General features: G+C 35.5%; 1 protein-coding gene across 7 annotated transcripts in view; it reads right to left on the bottom strand.

Moving 5' to 3' along the window:
- CDKAL1 (CDK5 regulatory subunit associated protein 1 like 1) overlaps positions 1 to 24,930 on the bottom strand; it is a 721,376-nt gene that overhangs the window by 460,392 nt on the left and 236,054 nt on the right. For all 7 annotated transcript variants that reach the window (XR_004313468.1, XM_032462575.1, XM_014557197.2 and 4 more), the window contains one exon: positions 16,070 to 16,173. Coding sequence is in view for 6 of the 7 variants with exons in the window: in XM_032462575.1 (XP_032318466.1) it covers positions 16,070 to 16,173 (104 nt within the window). In the remaining variant the exon portion in view is untranslated. The remainder of the gene's footprint in view (positions 1 to 16,069; positions 16,174 to 24,930) is intronic.

The following is a 24,930-nucleotide window of genomic DNA, read 5'->3' as shown; positions in this document are numbered from 1 at the left end:
GACTGTGAATTACATCATATCAATACCACCGCTGAAAGCAACTCCCAGCTAAAATGAGATGAGATACTGAAGAGATGAAGTGCTGTTCAAAGTCAATGTAGCCCAGACTTAGGGGACAGAAGAATTAATGAGAAAATGAGAATCTACCAGATGGTGCTGCAGGATTCCTCGCTGCACATCCGCCACCTCAAGCAGCTTCTATACATGCAAAGCCCCAGGGCCCCACCTGGTAGCAGCATAATTACCCTAAATGTGCACTTATGTTTCATTACACCTTGGCCATTACTATGTGTGCTGATTACAAGTATCAATCCCTTTCATTTTCATACACCTCTGCAGTTCCATAGCATTCAACTGTGAAAACTCAGCACTCCGCTTATTTCTAACATGAGGCCCATGCTGATAAAACTGCAGAGGGTAAATTATTTGTCACTCTACAGGGTGCCAATTCAGTTTGATAAGGATGACATCATCCCCATTTTACCAATAACAATGGCACTAACAAGAACGTGTAATCAACAAACCTCAGTCCTCCACTACCCCTGGCAGGTGCAACTCTTTTTATGCTAAAAATAAGCCAACATTAGCTTCCAGCTCAAAACTATTTCTTTTATCACAATGCTAAGCAGAAGTTGGCTTCCATAAGGCACTGCAGCTGCTGCCGCCGCCGCTTTTGCAGATGCCTGCATTAATTGTATCAAGGACATACTGAAATAAGTGCTTATTCAGCACAATGGCTATTGGGGAGCAGCTGGAGGCGCAAGACAAACTGTCTTGAAGAGAATATACCAACCCAGTGTGTAAATTACAATGATGAAGTACAAAGAGAGTCTAAGTTTAAGGGTCTAATGTAACTGCAGAACAGCATGAAAATTTAGTGTTATCCATGGAGTTTGAACCAAAGTATTTCCTAGGTAAGGAACAGACCCTTTCAGATTTCACTAAAACCACTTTTAGAATGGGGGTGATATTTAGTACCTCTTCAACACAGCAGAAATAGGAAGGTTATCATTAAAAATATCAAATGTTGATACAGCTCCTCATATGTATAAATCATAATAAAATTCCCCTCGTATGTATGCATGCATATGCAGTGTGTATATTTCAAAGAATGAAACAGCAATACAATAATGACATTGCTCATTACACAGAAGCAACATGTGGCTCAAAACAAAGGACGAATTTGTGTGGCTTTCTTCCTCGTCCCCTTTCATGCCCCCTTTATACATCAGTTTTATAGTCATTTCTCTTCCATTTTCTAACCCTTACATTAGGAGGCAAAAATGAATTAACAGTGACTCAAGACTACTCCAGGATATAGGTTATTTGGAATGTTCCATCATGCCAGTTTGGATGGGGATAGGGGAAATAGGTCCATAAAGGTCCTGCTGAAACAAAGGGTATCCCTGGAGAGGAGCGAAATATGAAGTGAGAGAATCAGACTAGGGCCAGATAGTGATGTCCAGTGACGCTCTGTCAGCCTTTCCCACGGTCTCCCCAAGTAACACATCACCTGTCTTGAAGGGACTAAGGACGGCCATACTTCTGCACTGGTTCTGAAACCTTGATTTGAAGACATATAGTGGGCCTAATAATATGTTAATATACCTGATCTAACTGACTTCTAGTTGAGATCATACCAAACTGCTTTACATCTGCACCATAGACATTGCTCTCATGCAGGGGACATCTCAACCATGAACATGTTTTTTGAACTTTCACAAAATGATCCACACTTCTGGTAAAGAATTACACTTCTACAAATGACAAATGACCTCAAATCAAACTGGCAGGTACAGTTTGCTTTAATTTCATCTAAATACAAAAAAAAGGTATTTTATGTGAAGAGACCAGGATGGATTTGAAGAAACGCTGTCAAGCACAGGTAGACACTAGCAACTGTACTTGCCACCGGCCCTGAGAACCAACACCTCACTGCTTCAGTAATAATTTCCGTTTTTATGTAGCATTTCGTAGCACAATTGCCATGATGCTAAAATGTTATTACGGTCATATTCAAACCATTATATCATCTGCAATCCCATAAAATAACAATTAACAGTATGTCTTCATTCAAATGCTGTATAGCTGAATTTTAAAGTTTCTAATCAATTTAGTCACAATAGATACAACTCAAATGATTCCATTCAGTTACCCATAACCTTACAATCTACAAAATAATATCCATATGAATATTGGAGGAGTCAGGAAAGGTGCATTTTTAAAAGAATAAGAATAAAATTCTGGTGTATACCACAAAGCAAGTCAGCCATGCCCCGAAGAGTCTTAATAGTTTTTTTTCTGAAACAGTGTTTTTTTTCTTTGAGTGTATTTGATATTTGACAGATATATTAGCTCTCCAGCATCATTTATCATGTTTATTTTTAATAGGGTTCCCTTAGAACAGCTGCCTAAGATGCTAATCTTTTCTTTTTTTCTTGGGCCTTTTGTAAATATTTGAAATAGCTATTCATTAACAGTTGCACATTTATTCAGTCCTGTTGTATGGCTTGTGAACTGGAATTAGCTTTTATTTCATTTTTTCTATCTGCTGGCCAGACTAGAGAAACCCTGCTGTTTGGGTTCAATCTGTCAAGGTTCAAATTATCCTCCAACTGAGAGCTAATCAAGGGCGTCTGACCTGGTTTGCAAATAAACTAGGAACAAAAGTGGGTTTATTTTTTCTTTCTTTGGAGCACTGGTTCTCAAAGAGTAAAGCCAAACAAGAGTGGGTCACAAATGCAATTGCCTAAAATTAAAAACAGACACAACTAGCAACTGAAGATGAACTGGATTTACTTAGCATTTCTGAAGTGCCCAGTTTTCAAGCTATAAATCTATTTTTTAATAGGAATTGGTTTCCAAATACATTTCAAATTAAAATTCACAGTTCATTTAAAGCAATTCTATGGCATGAGCAGAACACAGATTTTAGGCAATCAAACTAGTCTGATGGGTACACTGGAAACTTTAAGTATCTTCATCGATCCAAAGCCTTGAGTTAATAGTTACATATAGTACAGCTAATCTTTCTGCATCATTAACATCACTCCTATATTCATTTTATGCACATTTCTAAAATATGAAATACAGCTTTCTTCTCTTTTAAATATTTTAAATCTCCAAACTGAAAAGAATAGGTATTTTTGCAAATTAAGCACAGTTAGTTATTAAGAAGGTACATTAAAGTAGTTTAATGAACTACTTAATGAATGTACTTAAATGTTACTAACACATATATTAAAACACTTTCTCCTAGTATATTAAGGTTCCTAGAGCCTAAAATTACTGCTTGGGTCTGATTTCTAGGCTTCTGTTGTTTTTACAGGCATCTAATCTTTTGAAACAGGAATGGCCAATGCAACTGAAATCCTGTGAAATGTGTCAGTGCCACCATTCAAGAACATTATGGTTGCAATTCCACTAAGGGCTTCTCTCAAAATGATCCCAACTGATGAAATGACACTAATTATCATAATAAACTAAACTGCACTATAGCAACCAATGCATTTGCAATATCAAGTATTTGCATACAACACTGACCCTGAGAGGCAGCATGTTATAGTGCAAAGTACACTGGCCTATCAGTCAAGAAATCTCTATTTCAATACTCTTCCTCAGACCTGCAAGGTGACCTCTCTGTGCTTCACTGAAAGAGGGACAACAAGCACCAGCAGCTATAATTCACTAAAGGAATGGAAAGGCGAAGTGAAAAGCTAGATGTACAAGTACAAAGAACATTATGCGATACCCACTTCCCAGGAAATTTTATTAATACAAGGGCCACAAAACAGCACAATGGCTGAATTATACTTATGATCATACCTGTGCTGATCACAAAAAATCACGGTCACGAGTAAGAATGAAAATAAAACAAGGAAAAAAATCAGTGATGTGCAAAGGTTCTATTTTACGTTTTTTGGTGACAGAATATAATAAATACTATGCAGCATACATAATAAATTTTTCTTTACTTAGGGATGGCAATCTGGCTTCCTGGAGTCCATGTTTCAGAATAATTAGCAATATGGTAGCTAAATACATGATTAAATGTCAAGAGTTAGCTGATACCCAATTTGAGAAATATCTTCTCTTACCTAAAATACATTGGTCCAAATTTCCATTTAGTTTTCCTTTTATATAAATTATTCTGAACAAGCCAGCCATTTTTAAGTAGCAATTTATATTTTATTAAGTTCTATATTAGTGAGGACAAATATATATTTATTTCATAACCTGCTATCAAGCCATAAATTACAAACTGCTTCTACTAAATATTCCAGGATTCACTACAGAAAATGTCAAATATAAACAGCATTTCAGTAAAACAAATCCTCCACTTAACAGGTACTTGACAAATGTTTGCTAAATAAATAATAGTAATAACAATTAAGATTAAATCTCACACTAACTTTGGCTAATGTACTAAAAAAAAAAATCCCTCAACCATTCTCCTGTATTTACTCAAAGTAAGCTATTTTAAATATCATCATTTAAAATCAAGAACTAGTCAACAAAATGCAAAATGTTAGTCAAGAGCAAAAACACTTAGATTTTCAAAATTCATAGGAAGAGGTATATTTTCATGTCATCACAGTATTTATGAATTTACAAAAAGCACTTTCTATTTGAAAATTTAGTTAGAAAATTAGAAATAATATTGCTGGAAACATTCAAATGATGGGCTAATACAGTTAGAGAAATTATTTTTTAAGTCTTTATTCAATTATTCTCCACTTAACATAGTGCCAAGTTTCTCCTACTGCCCCCTTCTTTTTTCACTAAAACTAATTACACAGTGAATTATATCTCTAAGTCAGTAAAACTGTAAATGAAGGCCAGACCATTGCATATAAATTATTTCAAGTCTAAAAAATAAAGCACAAAAGAATATGAAAATGAATATATACGTATATGAACAACTGAAACATTATGCTATAGACCAAAAACTGACACATTATAAACTGGCTATACTTCAAAATAAATAAACAATGCACAGAAGTCACCAGAGTGAACAAACACAGATATAAAAACAGAAACAAATTCACTTGTACACAATACATAGCAACCCAATTTTTCAATGAAAACAGGTATTATCTTTTTAATTCCAGTTTTCTTCAACATTTCCTATGTACAGCATTCATTTTGTTTCAAATATTATCTAATTTGGCATTATTCGTTTATATGATCTAGTATGGGTGTACATTAATATTCACAAAAAGAAATAGTCTGAACTGTGCCCAATTCACATTATCCTCCCTAAATTACCTCACATCTGTGAACAATCCATCTTTCTCTCATTACCAATCAAGGACATTGGCTGACTATTCCTTCAAACTCCAAGATCCACAGCCAGATATTAAGAAGGTTTATTCTGAGAACATTCACTACTTTTGGTTAGAAAGGTGAAAGATGAACTTTCCAGTCTGCTGTTATGAGAATCGTAAGGGCATGCATCAGAAGACTTTTTTTGAAAAAAAATAAAGGCTTTTACTGAACATTAATTGTGACATCAAGATAAGTAAGACCCAAGGAGTCATTATCACAGAGATGGTCCAGTGGAGGATATTAATGTTTTAAAAAATCACCTTAATTATACCTGGTAAGCACTATTACAGATGTACGAAGGAAAGATTCTGTGTGACTGAAGAACAAATTCTGAATGGTGAGGGATGAAGACTGAAGGGGAGACTTAAGAGCAGAATATGAAGTGTCATTACTATCATGTCATCCTACCGGCTCTTTCCATCCAGTGTGAGCCAAGGACAAGCAGTGTCAGCATGACCTGGGAGCCTAAGATGCAAATTCTCAGGCCCCACCCAAGACGCACAAGAAACAAATTTGCATGCTAACAAAATCTCCAGGTGATCCATCTGCCCTTTAAAGTATGAGGACCACATCTACAGGCCAGTGTTCTTCCTTAAAAGCAGCCCACACATGAGCATATGAAAGCATGAGGGTATAGGCACTAATACACACAGAATAGACTTAAAAAGAAAAATAAAATGGCAACAGCATTTTGTCTTTTCTGTTCCCCTTCCTCCTCCTTGCCCTCTTATTAGATCATTAAGAAAAGTAACAAGCAACTTTATTCAGTATTCACAAAGTATCACAGATTTAGCATTACATTATCTTGTTTAATATTCATACTGATTATCTAATGAGTATGCTTTACTCCTATTTTTCAGAAGAGAAAACTGAGCCTGAGAGGAAAAACAGCATTCTTAAGGCCACAGAGCTAACAAACTATGGGAACAGAAGTTAACCCTTTCTGTTCTTGTCCACAGTGCCATGGTACTAAGGCTTATCTGAATCACTGCTCTTATCACTCAGTGATACAATGGCTTACTTACTAAATTGCAGATGATAGGTTACAAAGCTAGTGATTCTCAAACTTGTAGGGCTTTTAAATAAACACTCCCAGCCTCACAGAATCAGAATCTTTTGAGGTGGGGCCTAGGAATCTGTATTTTAAAACTCCCCCAAAATAATCTGACAAAAGTCCTGGCTGGGAAGAATAGAGCTGGTCCTCACGCTGCATCTCTTACATGGGAAAAATAAGTCCAGATTTTTACTTTATTTCTTCACATAAATGGTACATTTTGTCTCCACCTCCATTCAGTATTTTGATCAAATGACTCAGTGTATTTAATCAAGTAGGTTCTCAAGACAAGTTTCTAGAAATGATCCTCATGACACCTGTAGTATCTGGGTGGCTTGGAGCGACTCATTAGAAACTGCAAATTCCTGGGCCTGTTGCAGATCTACTGAGTAGGGAATCTGGCCAGATATTTGCATTTTCAACACATACCCTGAGGTCCAGAGGTTATTCTCAGAGACAGTAAAGTTTAACAATCACTTCCACAGACAGTTACTATCTCACCATCATTCATAGTCCCTAGCTAAAATTCAACGCATCTAAAAGATTTTTATGGCGGGTAGGATCATTTACTCACTCTTTCCCTTATTCATTCAATTCATTCTTTCATCAGGTGTTTCTCATTCTTCCCCAATCGTATTTTCACTGGTTAAATCCTTACACCCAGGATCTCTCCCTTCTTCTGTTGACAGTTCCAGAAACGAACTAAAGGGCATGGTTTTTAAAATCAGCAATCTAAATCAAACTTTTCTTTCCTATATTACAAATAACAAGAAATATGTTGGAACTCACCAAGAGAAATAAAACACATAACTGAGAGCAACAAATAAAAAGAAATACAGAAATTTATAACCTCTGCTGAGCAGCCAAGGTCCCACTAACATTTTTTTCACGCAGAAAATTGTGCTCACCGTACCTGACATTGTGCAAGTATGTTTACTGCGATTTAATATCCACACAAGCAGGAGAAGAAATTTAATAATTTTTCAGCTGGAATGAATTGACAGCCAGTGTTAGAAAACTGCAGATTCTGCAGAATCAATAAAAGCTGCTGGCATCACAAAGTAGTACTTTTGCCCAGAAAACATCTCACAAAGGTCAGGTTTACAAACCACCAGGTAGCAGTATCGCTTTCACATCTTTCCAGGGCTATTAAAATTCCATTAAACAACCTTCCAAAACTAACTTGCAGCCTTTAAAGTCCACCAAAGTGATCCCAGAGACAGATCAGCCTCAGTTCAAACTCCAAAAGTAAACCCTTGGTTAACTTTTGTCCCCCTGTCACCAAAAATTGTTTGCATAATTCTGTTTAGTGAAAGAAAAAATACCAAAGCAAATATTTATTTGTAACTAGAAACATGGACCTACGTGGATATATTCATTTGGTAAAATGACAGATACCCATTAACTATCAAGAAATGATTCCTCAAAGTAAATGATTTCTCTGCTGCAAATCTTGGAAAGCCACCACCACCACCAAATATCTGGTGTCATAAAATCAAGCCTGTGTTATAAGACACAGTGCTCAACTATGCCTGAAAGGCAGCTAAACTAAGCAGTATCTCTTGCCCACTTCAGAAATATAGCTTTTCCAGGCTGTATTTTCATTACAGGTTCCAAGTCGCATATGGCGTTTCATCGAGCGTAATCAATTCAGGATTAGCCACTCATTCGATATTTAGTGAGCACCTACTAAGCCCATATATGCACTGCCACACATGCCTGACCTGACGCCCCCTTGGCTCAGTCCTCCAGCGACCTGACACACAGATGGAAGGGGCAGGGGCACGTGCTGCTGAGGTTGAAAAGTCAGCCTCTGAGCAGATGCTCGGCAAGAGTCTTCATTAAGTGCTTCCGGTTTCCTCCAAGGGCATACACTTCATTATTTGCTTATTTCATCTCAAAAGCAGATGGATTTGCACTCAATCAAAACAGAATACGGGCACCTTAGGACCTTGAGAGAGAGCAAAAAACTCTTCTGCCTACTCAAACCAAATGCCTGGCTGAAAGAATGGGGTTTCTAGTGGGAAATGAGCAGGCTCTTTCTTCCTCTCCATCAGTGGTCTCCACATTTTAGAAAATCACTTTCCTGAATCAGTGAAAAAAAATTTTTAAATGCACCCCCTCAGATAGATGCTTATTCATTATATTCAGGTACTGTACTAGCACATTATATACAATATGAAACATACACCAAAAAAAATTTTTAAAGGAAGAGGCAATACAAAGAAACACCAATTCTAGTATCTTCTCCCTGCACTCTGATGGGTCGTCTCACAAAATGACCTGGGCTGCGCAAACCCCGCCAGTACAGCAGGATTCCTTTGTGGTACCCGACGGCTGTGGAAGTGGGGCCAGATCACTCCCGAGCCACACATAGTTGGAGTGCATTGTCTTATCCTCCCAATAAATCCTTTCAGAGTGGTGTGCTTTGGGGGACAGGGCTGCAAGTTTTAACAAAGAATGCCAAAACATACAACTCTAAGAAACACAGTATGTGGATTGGACTGTTAAAGAGACGTTGTTGACCCACTAGCTTTCTCAGGACTCCCTACAAGAACACACACAGGAACATTTTCTTTCAAATCTAATGCCCAGTCAGGTTGCTTTTTTTCCTTACAGACAATAAGCTTTCAAGAAGTTCGGAGTCGAAACTGCATATGTGACCATGCCTACTTTCCCATGTTCCAATTCCACACTAAGTCTGGACTTTTCTCCTCTGTTTTCCCGGGGTCTCATTATTTTACCTATTTTTCATACTTTCTTGCATACTTGCAGGGTTGTTTCATGGAACAAAATAAGAGTTTAAAAAAAAATCACCAATAACAGTGGGAGACTGATGACACTCTAGTTTCCCTAAGGATGGATAGAAAAAGGTATTCCCAGAAGCTCCAAATTTTTTGTACTTTGGATTATATGTACCCCAAACTATGAAAACTCAGAGAATTATGAACAGATGTCATTCCATACAGCAGCCTTGGGACCACATCCTTGTTCCCACAGCAAAGATAAGCTTTTTGTTCGGTTATCAGCAAACCTCACCACTGGCCTCCCTATTTTATAAAAAGAAAATTAAAGGCTGATAATCATAATGTATTGTTATCGCTGCTTTTCTAAAGCATGTGTCTATGAGGAGAAACATGAACTGTTTCTAATAAATATTCAATAAATATTTGTTAATAAATGGCAAAATAACAACTATATAGTTCCAACAGTTACTTCAGTTTAAGAGTCACTGTTTGGTTTCTTTCTTTTATAGACCTCTAGCATCACATAAACCTTAAGATTCAGAATGGCAAGTAGATTTCATCTAGAATATTAAGCATAATCAAACAGCAGTGGCTAATAAGAACTCTGAATTGAGAGGGATTCTGCAGAGAAACCCTGGTTGATTGCTAAAATATGCCCAGAGCTAGAAAGGTGGGTGGGGGGAAGTGGGCAGCACAAGGCTGTCAATTTGCTGACACCACCCTGACACATAACGGATGTTTTCAAAATCCAAAGGTATTTAAGCTTAAAGGCTCACTGATTGTTGCCATCTGAAGACTTCTGCATACTTTAATTTTTACTAGTCCAACTGGCTACTCTGTCCTCCTAAACTAGGAGGAGCTCCTCGAAGACAAGGACCATGCCTTTTCCATCCTTTTAATTCTCACACAGCACAGTAAACACTCAGTAAAATGTCAGTTGACCCTTTTGTGATACCTGGAGATAACTAAAATCATTGAGCCTTTTAACTGAAATAAGCACCACTGGATTTTGAAACCAGCCATTAACTAGTAGGGTGATATCAACACATTAACAGCACTGCACTTAACTGCCTCTCCAACCTTCCTACTCAGCTCCATTCTTTAAAACCAACCAGGGTTTCCTCCTAATGGTCCCTCTCAGTAGAGGTTGAGAGGGTCTGTTCATCTAACAGCTTCAACCAAAAAATTATCTAAAACTAGTGGCTCTCAATTCTAGTCCTCAACTCTGGCTTATATGGTAGGATCACCTCTATTTTAGACAAAACAGGGCCCCCAATCCACAGAAATGATGATACAATTGCCAGCCATGGGACATGGACGTAAGTATGGTTTTGGTTTTTCAAATTTCCAACTGACTAAAATGAACAGTCAGGCTGAGAACACTGATCTGTTCTAGATCAACATTCATTGCTAAAAACTACAGCCTTCTCTTGCGAATTTGTGCTGTATATTAGCACATTAGAGATAAAAGGAAGCTGGCAAAACAGTCTTATTTAAGTTAGCTTTCCCCAGAGTTGATCACTGAACACTTTCATCCGTAACTCCTGTTCTAAACACGGTTTCACTGGAACGCAGCCACACCATCCACTCATGCACTGTCTGGGGCTGTTTTCACGCTACAAGGACAAAAGTGGACACTTGCAACAGAGATCTTACAGCCCATGAAGCCTAGAATACTCTACCATCTGGCCCTTTAAGAAAATGCCTGCCAGCTCTGGACCAGTGTATAAAGGAACACACCAGAGAAATACTCATCTGCACCAGCCGGTTCAGCCTGCATCCTAAAGGCTCCGAGAAAAGGCCACAGGAGCGAGGGCTCATTAAACTGGGCCTCACCTCTACTTCAATCACAGCAGTTCTGCTTTTACTTTTCCAATTTCATTTGAAGAAAGAGTTCCTTTATTGCTAAGAAAACTCTGCACACTACTGACTTAGAAACTCAAAGGTCTGAAGAGATAAGAGTCAAGTAACTTATACTCTGGTCTGCCATAGAGAGCCTTAACTAACACTATGAAATCAAAGTGATTAATCTCGGTTTATTTAAATTGAGCATCTGATAAACAGCTATTTAGGCATCCTATCCCTATCAAGTTATATGTATTATGTACATTACATTTATTTCACTCTCTCATTAAAATTCCTTTAAAAGTCACATTTCAATATTATATTTGGGGGTTTTGTAAAAATCAACAGAAGAAAAGGCCATGTGGAGACTATATCTTGAAATTCTGTATCTTACCAGCTAAAGGCATTTCTATTATATTTGTCAATGTCTCTTAGAAAAGGACGTATGAAAATAAACCTTCATATTTACAGCCTCATTATAAACTATATACTTCCTTTTATACACCCATATCAAATTATATAAATCACCCTATTTCCTTATGCTTTGAAAGAGCCACGATTCACCAGTTGGTAAAACTATCTTCCCTCTTTCAAAACACAATACAGCGTTTTATACAGCCTTTATTTTCATGGTCTATTACATACAATCATTTAATGTAACTTGCCTAAAGTTCTTTTTATAAGTTGACAATGTATAACAAAAATGTACATTAACATTATTAATCCTACAGAAGAAACAGATTTCTGAATTTGAACACAGCACAAATGAAAAGATAAAGGAATAAAAGAGACACAAATAAGTGCCATAGAAATTAATAGGACGCAATTATTGGTCTCTTTTTGATCTTAGATGAAAATCAGTATTTGGTAATCACTGCTACAGATGATAAGTCAAATGCGGCTCGATATAAACCATACAATTCAGCTTATACACCAAAATACCAAATATTGTTCATATCCTTTCCTACCTAAAAGGGCAGGAAGCAATGTTTTCCAGCTATGTTGCATAATTAATCTTATACACAACGGACAGTATCTTTCCAAGTCTTGAAATAAAACAGAATCCATTTCTTAAAATCCCAACATTAATCCTAAAATCACGAAGCATCAAGAAATTTCCTCCTTGCTCTGAATATTTCATCTTAATTTATTTACCTTTCCATCACTGGTTTATGCCAGTTATCTTGGGGGGCGGGGGGTGGTTCAGATTTATGAGGAAGAAAAAAAAGAACCAACAGAGAAATGAGATCTAGAAAAGCACACAAGAGCTATAAAAACAGCTCATCCATCATCTCTACATTTTGATTCCAGAGACAGCAGTGAAAGGTGTTGTTTCCACACCACTCACCCAGCACACTTAAAAAGGTTTGCTCCATCACTTATACAACTGAAACTGATTGATTAGCTGCTAGAGAAAAATCAATACAAATATCCTAGACAACACTAGCTTGTAAATTCATTCTGGCCCCAACAAAGTCCTGGTCATTGCTTGACATGTTTTTCTAGGTATCTAAAATGTAACCATGTCAAACCCCAGCCCCCAGAGACTACTATGCCAAGGAATTTTTAAAACCTAAAGCTCGGCACAGGTAAGGAGGGGAGGGGGACGCTTCCCAACGGTCTGTTAGGACAACGAGATGATACCCAGAAGTTAACCTGGTAAATCCTACACTCATACGTGGAACTGCCCACAAAAATGATACAACACACTGAGAAGGTAAAAATAGTCAATGAAAATGTCAAGGGGACTAGGTTGAGTGACAGAAAAAGAGAAAAAAAGCCAAGAAACAATGAAATATAAACTAAATACCATTCAAAAATTAATGAGCTCCCTTTCCCACTTTTGGGCAGCTAAATGTATAATCAGCATGTTAATACTTTAGAAAACCACTTACCATTCAGAATGATTTCATGATTATTCAAGAAACTCTGCTGAATGCTCCCTTGCCTTTGGGTTAGCCCTACTCTCTTCATTCTTTAGACTTCTAAGAAATAAATGTTTATGAATAGAAAACATTTCATAAATATGCTATTCAGAAAGAAACCGTGATCTTACTGTACAGTCTGTCACATGACCGGTAACCAGGGTTCTAATCTCCATACCACAACTGGTGTAGAGTTTTTAAAAATCATTTTGTATTTGTGACACACAGTCATTTAAACATTTTTTAAAAAGAAAGGGAGGAAATGCAGTTTTTCAGGACGGGAAATTTTACGTGCACTGACAAGAGTGGCTTTAAACATAGCACAAAAATTTACTGGCATCTTTAGACTTTTCATCTGAGAGTAACTTTTCAAAACCATAACGTTTATTATTGATTATAAGACAACTTAACAATAGTATCATGCAGAATTTAAGGGGTTGTGAAGTAAAAATAATCCTAATATCTGATCTATTAAAGAACTAAATAGGCAAAAGTCACAGAAATAAGAAAATGAGTTATTTCTTCTATGATATTTACCTTCATAATTATTCTTCACAATTTTAAAACTCAACTATAGGAATTCTATAAGACCATTATGATCTCAGTGTCTTCTGCAGAAAAAAAAAAAGATAACGCTGCTAACTCAAGTCTTTAAAATGCGAACTTACAGACAGCTATTTTCTACAGTGGGAAGAAAACGTAAGGTCATCCTTAGCAGTTCTCAAATTAAGAAAATAAAAGGTAATTGTCATCCTAAGTAGCTTCTATTGATAGAGACATTTTTCATAAAACATATTTTATAAGCAAAATTAAATCTGTCATTCGACTCTGGTCATTAATGTCTGTTACAGATGTTCCAATATTCTCACTCAAAATTAGACTTCTTGGATTTATTTTAAATTCCTTCAGTTCAAGTAACATGTCTTCTTCCTCATAATAAGGACCCAGCCAGTTACTTCCTGTAAGTTATCTCAAATTCTAACAACCAGCAACACTAAATATTATAGCAATGAGAAAACCATGGCTTGTTAAGGTCAAGTATCTTGGTCAGATCATGTGGCTGGTATGTAGCAGAGCAGTGTTTCAAATTCAGACTCTTCTAGGCAAAGAGCATCAAATACTCATGACTTAACATTTTCCAAAACACACTGGCTTACCTAGAAAGTTAGGACCTTAATATTTCAGTAATACTACCACAAATCAATCTAATGAGCTCCCAAGTCCAAAAACTAGCTTTCCATTTCAACTCTAATACACAGATAACAAGACAATAGAAAACTTTACATTGCAGTCCATGATTGGGAATAGCAAAGGAGATTGTCTGTCTGTCTGTCGCTCTGTCTATCTATTTATCTATCTACTGCTGCTGCTGAAAGTAATACCAAATAAATCTCTTCTAATACTTCCTCTGCTAACCTCTTATATATGCTTTGAATCACCCCCTTTAACCGGCTAACCCACTTGGACATGACAGTATTATCTAACAACTAAACGCAGACCAAAGTAACACACTGTACCTTGGATGCTCAGAGGGCATTTTTAAGATAAATCAGACAGCTAAGGTAGATATCTTAGGAATAATTCTGTAATCAGTTCATAGCAACTATATTTATTCCTTTCTTCTTAAATCACGCACAATACACAATATACAAATGTAAATACTAAGTCATGAAGCAATCACATCAAGTAGTTAAACACAGGTTACAGGTGAGGATAGATCTGAGGGAACCAAGAGAATATTTTTACTTCCTACACAGTAATTTAAGAGTTTCATATTTTTCAAAAAAAATTTCAGAGTAAAATGAGTACAATTTTAAACAACTGCACTTAGAAATACATAATGTTGAAAAAGTGTCTCAAAGAAACTAATTTGTATGTCTTCCAATTTGCAGAGTTTGGTGGCTAGATTATGTAGGTTTAGTATCTCCATTATCCAACAAATATTTGGAAAAAAACACACAGCAATTCAGCATGCCAGCAAAGGCATCACTTTTCAAATAAAGTAAGGTTCTGTGCAAATTCATGCCTTTTCTGAAAAATCCTTAAAGTAGTGATGTTGTAGAAAAGACAACCAGATAGACTTTTCCTCAGATTAGACAATTACCTGGCTCTGAAACAGAACAATTACAAGATTCAATGAGTTTCCATTTATTTGTCTTTCAATACAAGTTGAATGTGAACAGAGGAGGGGACTGTGTTAAGAATATTAAAGTAGAAAGTAATTGTTGAGATGTGTTAAATTAATCAAGGGCATTTTTCTCTGTTATAAAGAACACTTCAAATTCATGTTGATAAAAGCTTTAGACTAAATGTGTGTGGAACTCCTAATTTCTGAGATTTAGAGTGTGAAGTACTGAAAGAAACACTCCAAGTTACTTGCTAAAAGGAAAAGTACTTTGCCAATAATTATTAACACACAAGATTATGAAACAATAGGTTATCTCATGTTGGTTATGAAAACACACCAATGTTATATACACATATTATAAACAAAGACAAAAGAGGAAGTTTATGATTATGTGTCAACACAACTATGACTCATATTAAAGATTAAGTCTCACTATACACTAAGAGATACCTAGATAATCACATTTTCCAGCAGAAGTAGCTGGCAACCCACACAAAGAATTATTCCCATGAGGACTCAACCAGCACCACTCTTTCCTGGTCCAACAGTCCTGTGGATGAGGGGGTTATCTCTACTGGGTCATAGCAAAAACCACCTTCTCTTCCCTAGACTCCCAGAAACCCCTAGTAGCTCTATTTTCTAAATGGTCCAAAAACTATCAAAGAAAGGTATAGAAATCTTGGGAAGTATTTCACTCAGTCTACAAACGTCTTCACACACACCAGAAGGTCATGGATTTCTGGGTGTTTTTATTTATTTATTTATTTAGGTCTTTTTTCCATGAAGTGTAAAGATAGGTGATAAAGTTCAAAATATGTCACTTACCTTAAAGTCACAAGAAAATGGAGCAGTGCTGAAAGAAGTTATGTGAATACTATAACCAGATTGATTGAATCTGGTAACAACCATTAGATAAGCTGGAATAAATATATGTAAACTCTTCAGAAAGCTAAGGAAGCATGAGAAAGTGAAAGTGAAGTGTTTCTTAGAAGTTACAGTTTATTAAGGAGACTAAATCACACAGAATCCTAGGAACTCTTACCTTGAAAAGACTGCTTGGCTCTATCAACTAGTTCATCAATTAGATAACTGGCCAAATTTCCTCTGGCGTGTTTAGTTTTGCAGTAGGTACAAGCATTGAGACACCTGTTCAAATGATCGAAATATATAAAGTTATATTTTTAAAGACAGTGCACACTTAACATGGGGAAAAAATATCCAAAACATACCCCTAAAATGCTGTTTTGGTATCATTTGCCAGTTTATATAAGAGATATTTTTTAAATGATTATCTACGAAACTTCATACTTAATTTATTTCCACCAAGCACAGAAAGTTGCAATTTGCAATTCTTTTAAGTTTCAACTATTCAAGAAAGATTGTACAAATCACATAATATTATTGTTAAATGTACACATTAATATGGAACAAAGATAATAAATGCACAATAATTATTAAAGGTCCACACTTTTTAAAACCACTGACATTTCTTTGGCTATCATAAAACTAAAATTCTATTATTACTTATACATACTGTATTATTCAGAAATGAAAAGCTTTTCATTCAACTTTTAACTAATGATACAAGAATAAATAGGCAATATAGAAAACACATCCTTAGAAATCTTCAGATAATATTTTTCACTCTTTAAAATCAGAAAAAAAAATTAAAACATATTCAATGAATGCTCGTTGGGGTTATATTAGTCAAAGTAAAGAAGCAGAACGATAATATTAGTTTAAAAAAAACTAAAAAGTAGAATTATTTCCCAACAGACTTTAGATATGATAAAGAATCATCTTTTAAAAACTAAAATGTTGGTTCTACTTTTATAATTTTAAAATACAGTTTCAATAAACTTTCTTATTTAAAAAAAATTATACACAATAAAATATTCCTATGCCAAAAACATAAGGCTCAGTAACATTGAACAAAACAAAGAGTAACTTCACATGAGTGATTCAATTGCTATAATAGTAAGGTTTTAAAAGACAATCATTATACAAATGCTTTCAAATTTCAAACTGAGGAAAATCAAACTTTTAATAATTGTAACTGGCTAGTGTGTAATTTTGTTAATATATAACTTTAAAATGCATATAAATCATTGTACTCAGGAGGCAACTATGCAGTGTTTAATTTCTAATTATTTTTGCATGGAACTCTTAAGTAAAATAACACATACATTTTGATTTTTAACTGTTTAACTAAATACAACCTTAAACAGCTAACATCCCTTTCTTCCTAAACCATTTACATAAAAACACACACAAACACACACATGTACAAACTGTGCCGTCTCTCTTATGAACAGAAGTTCTAGTCTCCCAGTTGTTGTATGCCTTCTCTTTTCAATCCTCATCCATTCCAGAACAATGGGGAAAAGAAAACTGGGTTTTTTTTGGCTGCTTCTTGAGAGAGTAACTTACTTTTCTTTAGCCCTGACTGAGCACCAAAACACTGAGATGTTTTGCATACATTACCTCATTTAACTCTTCTAGAGTTGGGTATTACTATCTCCATCTTACAAAGAATCTGCTTCCAAAAAGTCAGATAATACAGTTGATTTCACAGAAATAAAAAGGAGCATAAGATACTACCATGAACAACTACACAACAACAAATTGGACAACCTAGCAGAAATAAATTCCTTAAAACACACAACCTACCAAGACTAAATCATGATCTCATTTACAATAGCATAAAAAAACAACAAAATACCAAGGACTAAATTCAACCAAGAAAGTGAAAGATCTGTATACTGAAAAGTTTAAGATACCGATGAAAGAAATTAAAAAACAAAACAAAACACACAAATAAGTGGAAAGGCATCCTGTGTTCATGGACTGAATACTTAATATTGTTAAAATGTTGATACTACCCAGAGCTACCTAAGATTCAATGCAATCTTATCAAGATTCTAATGACATTTTTTACAGAAATAGGAAAAAAAATCCTAAAATTCATTTAGAAACTAAAAAGACACCAAACAGCCAAAGCAATCCTGAGAAAGAACAAAGTTGGAGGCTTCACAATTCCCCACTTCAAATCATATTACAAAACTATAGTAATCAAAACAGTATGGTGCTGGTGTAAAAACAGGCAAATAGATCAATGTAAGAGAATTGAGAGCCCTCAGTAATCCCTTGTATACTCAGTCAACTAATATCTGACAAAGGAACCAAGAATACTCAATGGAGAAAAGATAGTCTACTCAATAAATGGTGCTGGGATAACTGGATATTCACATGCAAAAGAATGAAAATAGATCGCTAACTTACATCACTGACAAAAATTAATTCAAAATGAATTAAAGATTTAAATTTGAGATCAGAAACCATAAAACTCCTAGAAGAAAACACAGGGGAAAAGCTCCTTGACATTGTTCTTGGCAATTATTTTTTGCATGTGACACTTTTAAAGCACAAATAACAGACGTAAAAATAAACAAGCTGGACTATATCAAACTAAAAAGCTTCTGCACAGTAAAAGAAAGAATCAACAAAATGAAAAGGTAAGCAACAGAATGGGAGAAAATATTTACAAACCACATGTCTGATTCATAATAAGTGATTCATAGTATTTGATTAGTATTCCATAATAAGGGATTCATAACATCTGACAACAGGTCAATATGCAAAATATATAAAGACCCCATACAGCTCAATAGCAAATAATAAAAACCCAATGTTAAGATGGCTAATGAATATGAATAGACATTTTTCCAAAGAAAATATTCAAATGCACAAGAAAAGATACTCAACATCACTAATCATCAAGAAAATGCACATCAAAACCAAAATGAGATCACCTCACACCTGTTAGGAAGGCTATTATCAAAAAGACAAGAGTCAAAAAGAGCTGGCAAGGATGTAGATAAAAAGGAACCCTTGTAAGCACTATTGGTGGGAATGGAAACATACAGCCACCATGAAAAAAAAGTATACAGGTTCCTCAAAAATTAAAAACATAACTATCATATGATCCAGCAATTCCATTTCTGGGTATATATACAAAGGAGATGAAATCATTGTCTCAAAGAGGTGGCTGCAACCTCATTTTCATTGCAGCATTATTTTCAATAGCAACACATGGAAACAACCTAAGTATTCTTCAACAAATGAATGGATGAAGAAAATGTGATACATTTATACAATGTGATATTCAGCCATTAAAAAGGACAACCCTTTCACTTGAGACAACATAGATGAATCTTGAGGGCATTATGCTAACTGAAATAAGTTAGCCAGAGAAAGAAAACTACCATGTGATCTCACTCATTTGTGGAATCTAAAAACAAACAAACAAAAATTGAGAAAAAAAAAAACAAACTTCATACAAACAAGTAACAGATTGGTGGTTGCCAGAGGGGGAATCTGGGGCAAGGGGGTGGAAGAAAAGGGTGAACAAGTCTAAAGGTACAAACAACTCATTATAAAATAAATGAATTCTGGAGATGTAATGTACAGCAAGGCAACTATAGTTACCAGCGCAGTTTTGAGATCTGAAAGACGCTAAGAAAACATAACTGAAAAGTTCTCCTCACAAGAAAATAATCTGATTATGTACAATGAGGGATATTAACTAAACTTACTGTGCTAAACATTTTCACAGTATATACATACATCAAATAATTATGCAAATAACTATGTTGTACATCTTAAACTTATACAAAGTTCTGTATCAATGATATCTCAGTAAAACTGTGTGTGTTTGGGGGTTGGGAGGAATCAGGTAAGTAACTTGTTTAAGACATGTAACAGCTGAAATTCAAATCTAGGTCTGCCAAATCTCAAATTCCCTGCTATTTCCACACCAAGTTGCCTCCCCAGAATTAATGTGTATCAGATATCCTAGCTACAGACAAGTGCAGATGAGATGCAGTAACAAGAGAGGCGATCACCCAACATGAGCTCTAGAGTGATGCAGCACATCTATTCAAAGACATGGCCAGAAGGCACCATCCTGTGGATGGAAACATTATAAAATGTGTTTCTCTCTTTCATTCTTTGGAAATCTAAGGCTAGGCTTCTTGGCCAGCCACCGGCCCAAATGAGTTACTTCACCCTTGTTTTCAAGTTCTGTTTCTCATCCAACTGCTGCTCTGTGGCAGAATGTGTCCCCTTGTTTGTCTTGGCGTGTTTTTAACATCCTACTGCTCGGAGTCTCCAAGCTGACAGCTCTCTGTGCCCTCCTGCTCAGCGGCTCCAGGATCCACTGGACACAGCGGGCCCCCACCTGATTCATTCACCTGCGATTCCCCCCATGACTGCCATGCACTCCAGTGAAATCACCACCCTTCCCGGGAAGCTGCTCTCTATCCCAATACCACTCAGGTCTCCTGACCCGTTTCTCTTATTCCTCCTGTCCCAACAGAGCTCCACAAATTAAGTGGATAATCTTAATAAAAGCTACTACTGTTTCTAACTTGGGCTATTTCTTAGAAGTAACTTTCTTAGGGGACACCAGCCTACAGAAGGGGAAGGAAAGCAGACTGGAAACGTGTACTTCAAATATTTGTAACATAAATGAATTCACACACAGAAAATACATAGAACACTGCCTGCATCTACCAAGTGACTGGTAAGTATTGGCCAACGGTGGTTTAACGTGACTGTTCTAAACAATTCTGTGAGGAAGTAATCCTGCACTGTCATCGTCCAGGTGTACCTAACTTTATGGAACAGATGTGTTGCTGATACACTGACTTAAATCAACTGTGGAAACCAAATCATATTTTCCTACTGGCTCAGTTAATAAAGGTGGAAATGTAGCCCCCACGGGAAGTCACTAACGAAAGAATACTCCAAAGTTTAAATAAAACAAGGTGATATTCGGAAACATTTATAATACTCAAAATAAGCCAGTAAGTATAAATATTACATTAAAAATTCAAACTATTCTTCACTAAACTGCTCCCTTGGGGCTAATCAGAGTTGCTGATGTGATATATTTCTGAAGTTCTAAATTGTTTATTGTATAATATGGGTTCATCCTTATCTGCAGTTACCAAAATAATATTTTATATTATTTCAATAAACTGAAAATTTCTACACAGTGCATTTTTAAGCATAACAGCACTAATTCAAGCAATAAATCTGCTATGTCTTACAGTGAAAAATGAGAGAGATTTCTTATAATACACAGGAAAAATAAGCAACACAAAATCAGAAAAGAAAGAAAAAGCTTTTGATGCTATTTGGTTTAAAAACAATTTTCTGAATAACCAGGAGTTGTGATACCGATCATTTTGACATGACATGTCTCCAACAAAATAAAGGGATTCATCATAGAAACCTCTATTAGTTTCAGTTATCTGTAAACAATTAAATAATTGTCTAAGAATAAGAACACTGAGCCAGTTTCTTCAACTGTCAGAAAACAAAAGATCTTTGAGGGCTGACTGCTGAAAGCCAAAACCAAGAAGAGATGGTTGCTGAAGTGCAAGGAGGATGCAAACTCCTGAACAGACAGCCTGTTGTGATGGAAGGATACAGCCAGACACCACACCTACTCATCTCTGCACAGGTTGTTATCTGGCCCCAGGCCAAGAAATAACTAAAAAAAAACCTCAAAAGGAGAGACAGACTAGGCATTTAATTTTAGCAGTATTACTCTGAAATCTTAAAAAGCATCTGTGGTAGAATGTTTTTAAACTACAGAAACTAAACAAATGGAATCACTGTGAATTTCCACAAATTAAAGTATTTTAAAGGGTTCAAATGCATGACAACATGTCAACTGGATACCTGAACCACATAAAGCAAAGGAAAATAAAAAATTTTAATAAATTATGTTTTTCCTTCTAAAGTGCATCTTTAGATACCACAAGTCTGGGAATAATTTAAGAATCAGAGTTACACATTTAAAAATTCTGATACCTTATTTTATTGGGCAGGGGAAGTTCATGAGACTCAGGATTCTGCTCCTCCCTACTTAGGGTCAAAGACTAAAATTTTAAATATGCAAAAACCATTGTGGACTCCAACATTAACACTTCAAACTAACATATTCTGTGCCACTCACATAATTTAATCCTTATTTATTTTTAATCAGTTGAATTAAAACTGATTATATTTAAAGCTTTGAGAAAAAGTATAATCTTTACATTATATTTCTTATAAAGTGTAATCATTCTCAAAGCTTTAATTTTTATAAAATAAGCCCTTCATAGAACAAAACTTCGGAAGAAAATCCCACTGTAGCCCAACTATATTCTTCCATATGGAAGCATCAGGAAGCAAAGAAAAAACAAAAACTCAACAAACAAACGGTTCACACACTGTAGGCTGTGACAGACTTGACTGTTAAATATAGCCTATTGTGAGCCCTCATTATAATTTTTAAATTATTTAAAAGTATTTCCAGGAAAATTACAAACTTTTTGATCTTTTAAACAAATACAAAACATATTCTTATCAGTAAAATCTGGTTGGATCTTCAAATGATAATTCCAGTTTTTCAAGATCACAAAGCAAAGGAAAAGTAACACACCTGAGAAACTAGCAGAATATAACATTGAACAGCTTCCGGTGGCTGGGACTCCTCCCCTGTAAAACGAGATCTCTCCACCTGAGTTACTGCCTCAATCTCCAACTGGAAAATCTCATCCTAATAGGTACTGCCTCTGCCTTTAACTGTGCCCTTTCTGGAATTCTTTTCCTTCTTTTCCTTCTTGGTTGTTTGGCAAACCCAGCTGCTAACATTTCTTCTGTTTGTACTAAATTCAAAAAAATTGCAGCTACTTTTCCCCCTTATCCTATCCCCATTAGCTGCTGGGCTACACCCTTTGCTTCAAAAAGTTGTGTCAACATATTTAAACTCTGTACCCTTGTATCTCATGCCCTTTACAAAGAGATATCCTTATTATCACCACCCATCAATCTCTGTGAAAATCATCACCACCTTTAAAATCACCTGGGGGAAGGGGGAGTTGCTAATAATAGTAAAAGATGGTTGCTGAATGCTTGCCAGACAGTAAACCATACATTTTATATTAACTGTTCCATTTATCCTCACAACAATATTGATATACGTATCATTATCTCTAACTTTGACACAGGAAATTGAGGCTGAAAGGGATTTAAAAACTTGCCCAAAGTTACGTAGATGGCCAAGTCAAAGATGTACTCAATCTCATCTGAAATTCTTTATCACTGATTGTACACTACTTCTCTTAAGATACAATAACTTACTCTAGGTAAGAATACATGATTGTTGGGGAGAATTATGGGAAGATGGAAGAGTGGGAAGCTGCAGGATTCTGGCACCCCACCTAGACAACTGCATTGGCATCACCTGTCTGGTGTAACTGTTGTGGAACTCTGGAGTCAGCTGAAGGCTAGCAACTTCCAGGAGAAGATCTGAATGGTAAACTGCCCAACAACAATGGAATAAACATGGGACATTTTCCAGAAAGACCATATTTCAGAACACAAATTAAACTCTAGAGATTTTAAAAGATAAATATCATACAAAGCATCTTCTCTGACCACAAGAGAATGAAGTCAGAAATAAGTAACAAAAAGAAAATGGAAAATTCACAAAATTGTGGAAGTTAAACAACACACTTTTAAATAACCTATGAATCAAAGAAGAAATCACAAAAGAAATTGGAAAATATTTAGGGGTGAGTGAAAACAAACACCACACACCAAAACTTAAGGGATGCAGACAAAGCAGTACTATGGGGAAATTTCAGAGCTAGCTGTAAACACTTAAATTAAAAAAGAAGAAAGATCTCATCAATACCCAACTTTACAATGTAAGTAAACAGAAAAAGAAGAATAAAATCAAAGCTGGCAGAGGAAGGAAATAAAGATTTGAGAAGAGATAAACAAATAGAGAATAGAAAAACAACAGAGAAAAAAATCAACAATACCAACAGTTGGTTCTTCAAAAAGATCAATAAAATTGACAAAGCTTTAGCTAGATGGACTAAGAAAAAAATGAAAGGAGACTTTAATTAGTATAATCAGAAATAAAGCTGGGACAGTACTACGAATTCTAAAGAAATAAAAAGAATTGTAAGACAGTGCTATGAGCAATTGTTTACCAGCAAATTTTATTACCTAGTTGAAGTGGACAAACTCCTGGAAACAAACAAACAAACAAAACACCCAGACTAAATTACAAAGAAATAGAAAATCTGAATACATCTTTACTAGTTACAGAGCTTGATTTGGTAATCAAAAAATTTCCCAACAAAGAAAAGCCCTGAACCTAATTACTTCACTGGTGAATTCTATCAAACATTTAGAGAAGAATTAATACCAATCCCTCTCAAAAGTTTCCAAAAACTGAAGAGGAGGGAACATTTACTAATTCATTATCTGAGGGCAAAACTACCTTGATACTCAACCTAGACAAAGACATTGCAAGAAAAGGAAACCAGAGACCAATATCCCTTAGGAATATGGATGCAAAAATCCTCAACAAACAAAATTCTAGCAAACAAAATTCAGCAGCATATTAAAAGAATATACACCATGACCAACTGGGATTTGTTCCTGGAATGCAAGGGTGGTTCAACATATGTAAACTGATCAATGTAATATAACATATCAACAGAATGAAAGAAAAAAAAATGATCTGAATTGATGCAGAAAAAGTATTTGACAAAATTCAACATCTTTTCATGATAAAAACAATCAACAAACTAGAAGTAAACTCTCTCAATATAATAAAAGACATAAATGAAAGACTCACAATGAACACTGTATGCAATGATAAACACTTGAAGCTTTCCCTCTAAGATCAGAAACAAGGCAAGGATGACAACTTTCACCTCTTCAAGTCAACATAATATTTGAAGCTCTGGCCTGATAATTAGGCAATAAAAGAAAGAGCAAAAAAATTAGGAAAAAAAGTAAAATTATCTCTTTGCAGATGATTCTGTTTAT

The sequence above is a fragment of the Camelus ferus genome, chromosome 20 (genome assembly GCF_009834535.1).
Source record: "Camelus ferus isolate YT-003-E chromosome 20, BCGSAC_Cfer_1.0, whole genome shotgun sequence".
In the NCBI taxonomy this organism is placed as follows: Eukaryota; Metazoa; Chordata; class Mammalia; order Artiodactyla; family Camelidae; genus Camelus; species Camelus ferus.
This window is presented reverse-complemented; position numbering and strand designations above follow the sequence as displayed.